We start from the raw sequence: 12,097 nt of genomic DNA, 5'->3' as shown, positions 1-12,097 counted from the left end.
CCTGTGAAGGGGAGTATTGTTTTCCAGTTAGCCCCTACCCTGTCGCATGGTTTCACTTAGCACAAAACAAAAGGTACAGGGAACAAAACACAAGCCTAATACCAGGCCCCTGCTAATGACAGAGAAATGGGAGAAATTATCCTTGGGGTGGATCCTCGTGAGAAAATGGCTAGTGATTACTGGACAAAGGGAGTTCATTCTGAAACTGTCACAAAATGGCAGACAGTCTGCTCCTTTCTTTAAAGAGCTGTATTTCATAAATGAGCTATTATGCTTCTTCTTTCTGACAGACACATCTGGACCAAACACATGACCAACTTCATCGATATCTAACTTTAAAAACTACATAAAACCTTATGCAACGTTGCCGAGTCCACTTCCCGACTCCAAAACGTCATATTCAAACACGTTTCACAGAACAAAAGACGAGGCCCTATTCCTAGGAAACCATGCGACAATGTGGCTTGTTGTGTGTACAAGTTGTGCATAAGTGCGTGTACGTGAGAGTGCGTGTGTGTGTGTGAGTGCAAGCTGAAGTGGTACCTCTGCCAGGGACAGCACAATAAAGGCACCTCTTCAGCAGGGGCGTTTTGCATATTGCCACAGGAAATCAAATGCCTCGCGTTTGACCTACAAGATGGCACACTTGATCCCCTCCCTACTTCCTTCCACAGAAGGCGTCCGATTTCAGTCCGTGCCTCTCTCTTTTCATCCACTTCACCCCTTTTCTGTATCAGAAGTGTGTATCATGGCGCACACACGGACAAACTCTTTCTGACACGTCACGTACAGTCAGTCAGACAAACATTCTCCCCCCCCCCCATAAACCCATAATGATGAGCTCTGTGCTGTTCCTGTGCTGTTCCGCCAAAACAGAGGAGGACCTGACCATTTTCTTCCTTAGGGGAGGAGGTAGGGGTGGGGGGGTGGGGGGTAAGCTGATAGCAGTGGCAGCACTGGGCAGAGTCGCCTGGCTGGTATGTTTGCCCAGGCCTCTGCCGTCTAAAGGAAGGATATTGTTTTCCCCTGAAAAAGCCTCAGCCGCAGTCCGCATACCAGCGTCCACTCAACATACCAATGGGCTCTTTGAAGATTACTCAAATGTTTGCCTTTGTTCCCCCCACCGCCACCCCCCCGCCCCTACCCCTAGTCCTAACCTACACTCCTGCCAGAATGAGGAAAAAAGAGCAGAAAGGACAGAGTAAAAAAAAAAAAAGAATCAGACTTATATCTTCAGAAAACAGTAGGGAAGCAATACCACCCTCAGCTGCACTCAGAATCAAAATGGCCTCTGTAGGGGATGGGCAACCACTGAGAGGAATAATAGCACTCTGGCCACCAGCATAGCAAATCTAAACATAAACAATAGAGAAAGGCCGCGTATTAATGCATGGCAGCCTAAGTTATAGGCGGATGTCAGATGTCGGTCTCCCATCTGTCTGCCGATAAAGTGCAACATGCTTTTAAAGACTAAGACCGCTCGTCATCCGCATTGCAAGTAAGTCCACAATTAATGCTGATAATTCCAATGGGTTAATTTAACTTAATGTGCTGAAAACTCAGGACCACCGTCGCCCCCCCCCCCCCAACCCTCCATCCACCCCATCCAACCCACATTAATCCCGAACAAGTAAGTGGGCTTTCTATCAGGTCTATTTCAAAGCATTAGGGATTACCTCGCAGAAACTAAGCTGCTTGAACTCACAGGAGGTCAGCGGTATTGTGCTGCTGCAAGGATGGAAGACCGGTGGCAGAGACGGATAGACAGCAGGACAGGTCAGTTCCTCTTTTCTCAAGCTCCACGACAACATCCCTCAATCCTTCTCCCTCCCTCCTTCTCTCTCTCCCTCTCTTTTCATCCCCCGTCTCTCTCTTTCACCGTATAATCGAATATCTCCCACTACTTATCTATTCACTGAGCACCTAATGGTTAAAATCAATTACAGCTGGAATGCTGAAATGCCGAATACTGGGCCACATGCTGATAATGACAGAGAGAGTGTGAGAAGGAGAGAGAAAGCAAGAGAGAGAGAGAGAGAGAGAGAGACTTGGGACCGTTCCAAGGGAGGCACAATTACCTCCAATCGATTGATTATTGATTTGGAAGGGCGTTGAGGAGTATTTCAGTTCAACTTTGTCCATATCAATATCCTGATAGCTTCATGAGAGGGAGAAAGTGGGACCGTGCTATCTAAATACGAGGGATAAGAGACAGAGGTTTCGAGCGCAACTTTCATACAAATTAGGCATGGGCTTTAATGTCAGGCGATTTGAAAAAGTCACACTAATGAACTTACGCAAAAATATTTATCTGATCTCCCTGCCATGTGATCTGTCTGAAGCGGCTCTGATCAAATCAAGGTATCAAAAGTGAAGGCAACGTGCCCCGGGAGATCATATCTGCGATCATGTGCCCTCTTTGATTATTGCTTTTTTGTTTTTTTCTAAACAGTCTTGTTATCTTTGTCCCAACAGGATGAGCGAGACCCAAGAGAGGAAAAAAAAAAAATAAAGGACAGGGAGGAGCTACGGATAGAAAAAAAAAAGAAAGAAAATGGAAGAAGAGGAAGACAGTGTGTGAGTAGGGGGCGTAAGGATGGAAGGAGGAGGAGGGATGTGTGTGTTTGGGTTGGGTGTTGGAGGAGGGTTCAGATGAGCCTCGGGAAAAAAAAAAAAAAAGACAAACTCCTGCTAGTTCCTTTGTTCCTGAATCCTAGCGATGTTCCCTTCCTTCTGGTGGTCTGGAAGACACTAACCCCCCCCCGTAGACACCCCCCTTTCTGCTATCTTTCCCATACCTGTCAGCCCCGATCTGCTTCACAGTCCCCTGCACAGGGACAAATGGCTTGGCCCCGCTTCGGCCCAAATGACCCAAAGCTCAGAGATGAGCGGGGAACATTATGAAGAGGATCACATCTGGCTATAAATATGAAAAACTGACACAGTCTGTTTCTTTGTCTTACAGAAAACACACCTTGCTAAAGGAAAGAAAATAAGGCATCTACTCCCAGAATCTGCAGGCCTCAACTAATCCACTGGAGTGTCCAGAAGTAGAGGGATCAGGAGGTGTGTGTGTGTGTGTGGGGGGGGGGGCGGGGGGCGGGATAGGGTAATTAAACATTACATATAAGTGTCAATCAGGAGCTGGACCAAAGCTGGACATTGCACACACACACACACACACACACGCACGCTAATGCTCTGGCGACCATCTGGATAAGGCGAGGAGGGAGAATGGGCGAAACTCTTATTAATATCTATGAGGATTAATAGGAAAGAAGGGGGGAGGGCAGGGAAGTCTGTCCATTCAAACCTTTCTGTCAAACACACAAAGCAACAGTGTACACACAAACACACACGCACACGCACACACACACACACACACACCTGCTTTTATGCTTTAATTAGCCGCCACCCTTCGTCCCCCACTTCACCACCCCCGGACCTCTGAAAGATTTCCATTGTAATCTCCACGCAGGTGAAAGAGGAGACGATTTGAATAATCTACTAACCGGCGTCTCGTTGCCTCGCAGAGAGAGAGAGAGAGAGAGAGAGAGAGAGAGAGAGAGAGAGAGAGAGAGTGAGAGAGAGAGGGAGAGACACAGAGAGAGAGAGGGAAAGAGAGAGAGAGAGCAAATGAACAACTTTGCTAAAAAATGAAGGGAGAGAGACAGACAGGCAGGCAGACAGACAGCCTCTCTGGCAAAAACACCTAAGTGAATTCACTCGTCTGTTCAGGTTTACAGTGCTGAACCCTCAGCAGCAGGCTGCACCATCCGTCTCCATGACAGAACATGAAAATCTATATTTTGCAGTCAAGTAGCATCTAGTGTGAAGTGTCTGCGAACATTCCTTTTTGAAGAGAATAGCAACTCTTTAAGTCTGTCTGCGAGAGTGAGACAAGGACGCAGTGATCAAGAGCCTGAGCCCGGAACAGGCGGACGCGGGCTCAAGTGGAAAATGGTAACTTGATATCTAAGACTACAATTGTGTGTGGGTGTGTAACTATGAATGTATGTAATGCCATACCTACTGTGTGTCTGCACATATGCATTTATGTGTGCCTCTATGTGTGTCAATGTGTGTGTGTCATAAATAGTACCATGCATTTGAAACAGATCCAGTCTCTTTTCTATTCCGGGGACCAGCACAATGGCTTTTTATGCAAATCTGTGAGAGTCAATCTCCTGTCCATTTCCCCATCACACAAGTCCAAATGACAGTCCAATAATTTGGCCTGCATATATATAGGGCCATTTGATTTTCAAATGAGAGTGGGCAGGGTTGACCCTTGCTAATAGCCGAGTCACAGCGGTAGACTTAATATCACAGATGCATAAGCACAGCCATCTCCATCCGAGGGAGATGGAGGAGAATAAAAAAGTGTGTGTGTGTGTGTGTGTGTGTGGGGGGGGGGGGTTGATATCCCTTGGTTGATGGAAATAAGCAAAAAATATAAAAATACAAAAAATACAAAACACATGATGAAAAAGAGAAGGGGAGAGTCAAGCGTCTACAAATCCAGTCCCCTTTTCCTCTTCTTCCTCTTTTCCTTCCTTCCATCCCTCCCTCCCTCCTCCCACTACCCCCTTCGTTTAATTCCCCCCTCCCCTCATTTCCCGGCCATGGTGTTGCCAAGAGGATCATGGGTAATGAGATGGCCTATCTGCGGCTCCCCAGGGGACAGATAGAAAGAGAGAGAGAATGAGAGAAAGAGAGAGTCAGAGACAAAACAAAGAGAGTGGGTAAAAGACGGAGGGGTGGAAAGAGTGTGAGACAGCGTCAGAAAGAGACACTTTTTCTGGCTCTGTTCTTATGCTCAGTATGTCCCACTAACAACGCTCACCATCGAAACATCATCTCCCCCTCCCTCTCTCCTTCTCTCCCTCCATCTCCATCATAAAAAGTTGAGCATTTTTATAAGCCTGAGATTCTGAGTTCAAAGGAGAGTGTGAGCGGAGAGAAGGAGAGGGGGGGGGATCAAAAGAGAAACAGAGACATGGAAATGTGCAGTGGACCCCGGACGTCCATTTCCGCTTGAATTATGACGGAAAGCTGGACAGACAGACAGGGGTGGGGCGCCGGTTGGTGTGACGGTGGCTGAGGACAGTTTAAGATATACACGGACTGCCATCTGAGAAACAGGTGCCATGGCCTACGAGACACAGAGTGTGTCTGTACGTGTGTGCGTGTGGTCCTTGACCATGCCACATTGACCATGAACATTCTCAACTCCTAATGACCCAGGGGCCAGCACAGCCCAGATCTCAACCTCAAAGCTCTGTGGGGACGCGCACACACAAACACACATGCTCGCTACAAACTAAACCCCCTACTTAGCTCTGCAGCACTTGTGAATGGCACTGACAGATTTACTCCTGTCTGCGTGTGTATTAGGGCCAGTGTTTGTTATTAAAAATCATAACGAAGCCATACATCATCATATTCGATGCTAAGCCAAACACGGGCTGGGCCAGCTATGGACATGCTATGCTACGGCAACATTTAATGCAGGGCCTACCACACAGGCTGCTAGCGTATGAACGCCACGTTAAAACATATTCCATTTTGTCATTCACAATGATTGTGGGGGGTAAAGATTAGACAGCTGTGATAATACTGATGTGAAGTTCTGTACGCACTTTTGATTTAAGGCTAAATTCCGCATCATGGGAAATGATGTGGAAAAAAAAAAAACCCCGGACAAGCCAATCAGATTTCCCACATTTCCTCTCCAATAAGCAGCGAGGCGTACACCTCCGCTCTTTCCATATAAGGCGTGTGACTTCCTGCGCCACCTGCTGTGCCCTGGACACCAGATGACTTGATGTTGCTGCTAATGTCATTTCCCCATTGCTGTTTCAAAGTCTGGAAAAAAAAAACACTTTCAAACTCTCAATTCCCCTTAGAAGTACTCCATTGCTGCTACAAAGCAGCCATAAAATCTCCTGAATATGCTTTTTGTTTGTATCTTCAAATGGTTTCCCATGCCATAAAGATATTCTCTGTTTCCAAAAAACCAGATGGTAAAGTCGTCAACACTCGGATCTTTTATGCGCTCGGCCAAAGCTACCTCCATCCCCATGTGCTTTTCACCTCTGCCAATACATAAAAGGAGAGGTGTTTTTCTGGTCAAATAAAGAAATGATTTTTTTTTCCTCTGCTTTTGCTCGGCCTCTCTCCCCCTCCCTCTCGCTGCTTTACTACCACATGTCCAAGGGTAAAATAGTGGGATTTCTGCCAGAGGCATTAAAAGCGTCATCTGTGGAACACATTTGTTGAGGCCTGTGGGGTAGGTGGGTGGGTAGATGAGGTACAGGGGTGTATGGGTGCACAGAGGGGGCACTGGGATGACCCTCGCTTCCCCCGGCCTAAACTGTTGTTTGTGTGTGCCCAAAAGGATACTCCCTTGCTGCCCTTAACTTTCTTGGAAAGCAAAATGGGAAACCAATTTAAGAATATGTACAGACAGGCCTCTTTGTTTCACTTCCCTGCTGTTTTTACTCTTTAGACTGTGATTGTGCTTCTTGGGCTTGTACGTAAATGTCTTTGCTTGATTAAATGGCTGTCACACACCTACACTGAAGTCGTCCTCTGACATTAAGGAGATCCTGATTAGTGTGGACTCGTCACGCTGATCCTATAGGATAGGAACGCAGCTAATGTAGGCCACTGTGCAAGCTACACATCAGTATGAGTTTATAAATCTTAAAACAATTCCAGCACAATTAGTAAACAAACCCTGGGGAAAGACATCTCCAACTCATCTCATGCCAGGCTCGGCCTTTGCCAAACCGTAAGCCTGTCCCGTGTCAATATGTGTATCGTGTCTAAATCAACTACGACTGTTTTAAATAACCCTAAGAATGCTGATGTGCATAATCCGCTCAGGCCTCAGGACTGTTCGTAAGAATTGGTCACAGATATCAGAATAATTGTAATTTCTCAAGGGTTACTGGGCAAGGCAGGGACAACTTTGCCAAAAATGATTCAAAGGAATGACTAAAGTCTGGTGGGTGAATGGCGTAGGACTCCTTTTATAAATGTAGTGTTGCAGTTTTAAATCTTAATCAACGTCTTCTTTATTTTATGTCCTCGTATAAAAACTAAACTCAAAAGAAAGATCACATATTAAGAATATGTATACTAAATTGTTCTTATAATAATTAGCCAATAAATGGGTAATGTATGTATATAGAAATAAATAACTGTACTTTCAAAAAAACATCAATAGAGACTTATTTGCAAAACCTCTTACTACTGTTGTCTCTACATTTAAGGTACAACATACACACACACGGACACAATCACTTCCCACTGCCAAATCTTGCGTACAGTAGTAAAGAAATCCTCATTAATGTAATGCACTTGATCCTGTCGTGTAGGTCAGGGCCTCGGAAATGTAACAGCATCCTATTAAGCTGAAGGAGACGTCTGACAAAGTAAATCACCTGAAAAATACTAGAGAGGAGAAAGGTGCCAAATATAGGTTGTGTTGGAACTTTCTTTGCAGGAACTGTTTATTGCTTGGAGTGTGAAGCGTTTAGTTAAGTAAGCAATTTCCTGTGTGAGTTCCGCTGCTCTGCTGGATGACTCGTGTGCCCCATGACATGTCATGACCAAATAATCCCAAGCCTGAAGAACAGTGTTTGTCTGCAAGGAGGGCTTTGTGGATGTGTACACATTTTGATATTGTCAAGAAAATTAGGAAATGTAATACATAAAATACTTCAACATATGTGTACTTAATGTAAAATATCTTTCTAAATACAATATGTATTCCTTTGAGTCCTTAATGTGTGTATTTCTGCATCGCATGGAGACCATAAATCAAGAGTAACAAGTATTTGGTCTTAATTTTATTGCGTCATTGTTCTAGACAGAGTTGTTAATATGGATCTAAAACCTCCTCCTGAAGACAAATTCTTGAATTATTCCAGAATTAATCACAGCTGGGACAAACAAGCTGAAATAACAGCTGAGGATAATCAAAACTCTGAAACATTTGAAACTCGCTGATCGGATGTGACTCGTGCATAATTAACAGTAACGGCAGTACCAGCTGCTCATGAGCGGGACGTGTACCCATGTCTGATGGAAATCATCCTGGGTGCTCTGACGGTGACCTTTTCCAACTTTGTCATTCCATTCTCATGGGAACTTTATATCCATGTGACACTGCAGTTAAGAGGATGAAGCAAATTCTTTCTAAACAAAAACATGTGTGCTTTTTTTCCTCTGAATGGGAACTAATACGAGTGGCGATGCCCTCAGATGTATACCAGGCCATTTTATCTGTACTGTACTGAATGTTAAACAAGATAATGTCCTGCAAAAACAATGCATCTCCAATAATCTTTGAGAAAATGCCAGAGATTGTTTTTCTCTTTCTTTTCATCTAGAGATCTGATGTTTCTGCAGGACACTCACAACATCACAAAAGAGCATTTTTACCTTATAGAGGCGGATGACTGCCTCGTGCCTCTGGTTGGTGGCATGTAGCCTCAGTTTATCCACGCTGTTGCTGTAGTAGTCACAGGCGTTGCACTTGAGGTGCACGGGGTTGCCAATGGCCACACACTTTAATCTCCACTGGTTGGCCTTGCCTCCTTCCTTGATGTGGGCCACCAGCTGGTGCTTCTGCATGTGCTTGTCTGTCTTGCAGTGCAGCTGAAAGTTGGCCTTAAGCTGCGTGTTGTAGCTGCAGAGCTTGCACTGGTAGACGTCACCCACCACGCAGCGCCACTCCTCTTCGGGTAAAGAGCGTTCGGCGTTGATGTGGGCGTTGAGGGCCTCCAAGCTGTCCGTGGAGTAGCAGTTGCACACGGCACACTGGTAGAGGCGCAGCGAGGGGTCGTTGATGGGTGGTGACAAGGAGGACAGGGAAGGGTCTGATGAGGACATACCCCCCATTCCACCAGAGGACACCAGGGATAAGTCGTCTGCCATCAGTTGACCACTGGCGAGACGCAACTCCGATAGGTCGTTACTCACTAAAAGAGAAAAAAGGAGTAAAAATGTAGGTTAGACCGCAATGTGAAAGACAGTTACGATATAAACGGTAGGGCCTCCATAAGGAATACATACATGGAAGCATACAAGGCAGGCAGTATGCACAGTAAGAAGAATGGTGCATGGAACAAAGAGGTATGACACAAAGACAAAACTCAGATGAAAATGAAAGGCTGGCATACATCAGGAGAGATAAAGGATAGAGAGAAAGAGAAAACGCTCTTTTAATGAAATTAAGTGTGAAGAGAGAAGTGAGTCCTCTATGCAGGCCTCTCTCACACAAAAGGATTTGATAAAATAAAGCCTCACAGAGGACTAGGGCTCCTTACAAAGTCTTGTCTATAAAAAACCCTAATAGGATTGAATCAGGATCAATTACAATCATCCTTTTCAACTTGCTAACTCGCTCATCAGGTAGCTTTAATTACTGCTCTCAGCAATGGTGGGACAACGGTTTTAGGCCTCCAGGCTTTTCTCACATCCACACACCGATTTGAAAAGCTGATCAATGCATTACACTTGTTTTCTCTTTTTTCTGCACCCTAGGACAAAAAGCAGATCTGCCATTCACACAAATGTAATTAACTCTTTCATTTGATCCCTTCATTGTCTCTCTGTACATGTTACCAAAGCTACCTGCGTGTCTTTTTTTTTTTCTTTTTTCGTGAATATTACAGTGTTTGGAGCACAGCGGGTTTAACAATTACACATTGACATGAATCTTTTTATTTTTTATGTAGAATTGCCCCTACGTATTGAAAATAAATGTCCATTAGTGTGTCAATGTGTGTGCTGGTATCAAAAAAAGGGCACAGCTGTACCTGAATGAGGACACAAAGTGTGTGTAAAAATTTGCAGAAATGATAAATTACCACTGTGTATACTGCATGCAAGCATTTATCCATCCTTCATCTATGCCTGCATTTGTGTGAATACATAAATGTCCTGCTCACACCATCTAAACCTACATACAGCTGCGCTCACTATGGGGAGCTGTGTGCTATCAGTGTAATTCACTGAGAGTACATCTGCTGGCTGGGCTGTGACCTCCACACTAGAGGAGGGAGTGGGTGTGTAACACTGCAGGGTCATTGTTAAATCTCTCTCACTCCTACGGGAATCCGCTTCCTGCTGTGTGAGAGTGTGTGTGTGTGTATATGTGCGCACATGTGTGTATGTGTTCTCTCCAGAGTGAGCGAAGGTGGGGTGGATGTGTATTGGGGGGGGGGATTAAGCTGACTTAAGAAAATTACAAATGAAAGATTAAGAATAATTCTCATGTGGCGTCTCATAATCATTTTTTAATCAGTGAGAGGGGTCAAAGAAAGGAGACAATGACAGAGGGACAATATGAGAGCAGAGATAAGAGGGAAAGAGAAAGGGAAGAGGGTGCGGCGAGGGGGGCAAGGTAAAAAGGATGGGAGCAGGAAAAGAGGAGGTGAGAGGGCAGGGAGAAAAATGAAGAGCATCAAAGGAGAGGCACAGAGATAAAAACAATACCAGATGGGATCAGATATATGAGACACAACAGATAAGACTGACCAAGTGAAAGATGACCACAAGAAAAACAAAGGCGAAAATATTAAAAGATTTTTTTCGCAGTTAGAATTTGCTCATACAAATAAACTTGTCAAACAGGTGTATCATTTCTAGTACAGCGTCACTCACCTAGACCAGATCCAAGAGCAGCCGCAGTTGCAGGATCAAGCTGGAACGGGTTAATCATCATCTGGGCTTCTGGGCCACTGCTGCTGGCTGGGTTCTCCAGTTTTACACCTGCCAGGCCCATATTTTGAGCCAGGTAGTACTGGTAAAGCTCAGCCTCTGCTGGAGCCAGGCCCAGATGGAGGCTGTGTTGGATCTGCTTCATGTTCTGCTGCAGCAGCATCATGTTGTGCATGTGTTTCTCACTGGTCATATGGATTCGCAAGTTCCGCGCCACGTTGGTCTCATAGTCACAAACCTGTTGAGAGCAAGGCAGGATAAATAAAATGGTTTTAAAGCATCTCACTTCAGATGGTTATCATCATCAAAACACTGATCTATACTTCAATTTAAATAAAAGTTTATTTTGATAATTAATTAGTTTTCAACAAAACACATGGTTAAAATCATTTAAATTTATATCATATGTTCAAAATGAGCATCAACAGCAACAGAAATCTTAATACCTAATCCAGTGAATAAAACTGATGCAAGCATTTTTGTAGTGATGATGAATGGCTTATGTTTTCTACAATACTTGGAGATACTATCAGAGTGTATGAGAAATTCAGTTTTATAATGACCAGAGGTCAGATGATGTGGCCAAGAAAAATAATAGACATAGTGACGCAGACAGAAATAAGCAGCTCATTGTGTAGACACTGAAACAAGCAAATTGGTATGTTGCTACAACAGCGCTACAATGACCCTCTGTTTGTTTCATTACCTCACAGCGCCAAGTGGGCTTCTGTTTGGGCTTAGATGGTGAGGGTGCACCACAGCCCCCACCAAGGCTGGCACTAGGCACAGGGTTGGCATGGTTGTGGTTGTACTGTGCCTCACTGCCACCATTCTGGAGTGTTTGTACGTTGTTCAGATGCTTGTCCGACTGCATGTGGATGCTAAGGTTGCCTTTGGTGGTGGTTGAGTAGTTGCATACCTAAAAAGGAAGAATAAATACAGTGATGCATGATTCACGCTATATGCATTTATAACAAGAACAGGCTGGTATCTGATAAACAATTTAGTATTAAATCTCCAATTTTCTTCAGTCAGATAATTGAGATAATTACCTTAACCTTTACGGTTGTGATAGGTGTTGGTGAATAAAAAGAGAAAGATAAAACACATTAACTTCCTCTTTCCTCCCTTCTGACACTGAATTTTCAATTGAGTGAAGATCAAAAAATCTTAACTCGAGCCTCAAAATTTGCCTCAAGAACAGACTGAATCCTCTATACTGCCAAGAATATAATATACTTTTTTTGGATCAAATTTGTCTTATAAAATCAATCCAATAAAATAATAACTGAATAAAACAAAACAAGGACATTATCTAATTTCAGAAAGTAAAAAAGACAGAGAAAACAGAAAAACCAAC

At 44.2% G+C, this 12,097-nt stretch overlaps 1 protein-coding gene across 4 annotated transcripts in view; it reads right to left on the bottom strand.

Moving 5' to 3' along the window:
• The window catches only part of zfhx4 (zinc finger homeobox 4), a 295,223-nt gene that overhangs the window by 46,067 nt on the left and 237,059 nt on the right, over positions 1–12,097 (bottom strand). For all 4 annotated transcript variants that reach the window (XM_037078748.1, XM_037078749.1, XM_037078751.1 and 1 more), the window contains 3 exons: positions 11,444–11,656; positions 10,681–10,975; positions 8,455–8,993 (listed from right to left, as the gene is read on the bottom strand). In XM_037078748.1, coding sequence (XP_036934643.1) covers positions 8,455–8,993; positions 10,681–10,975; positions 11,444–11,656 — 1,047 coding nt within the window. The remainder of the gene's footprint in view (positions 1–8,454; positions 8,994–10,680; positions 10,976–11,443; positions 11,657–12,097) is intronic.

Source organism: Acanthopagrus latus, chromosome 19, assembly GCF_904848185.1.
Source record: "Acanthopagrus latus isolate v.2019 chromosome 19, fAcaLat1.1, whole genome shotgun sequence".
In the NCBI taxonomy this organism is placed as follows: Eukaryota; Metazoa; Chordata; class Actinopteri; order Spariformes; family Sparidae; genus Acanthopagrus; species Acanthopagrus latus.
This window is presented reverse-complemented; position numbering and strand designations above follow the sequence as displayed.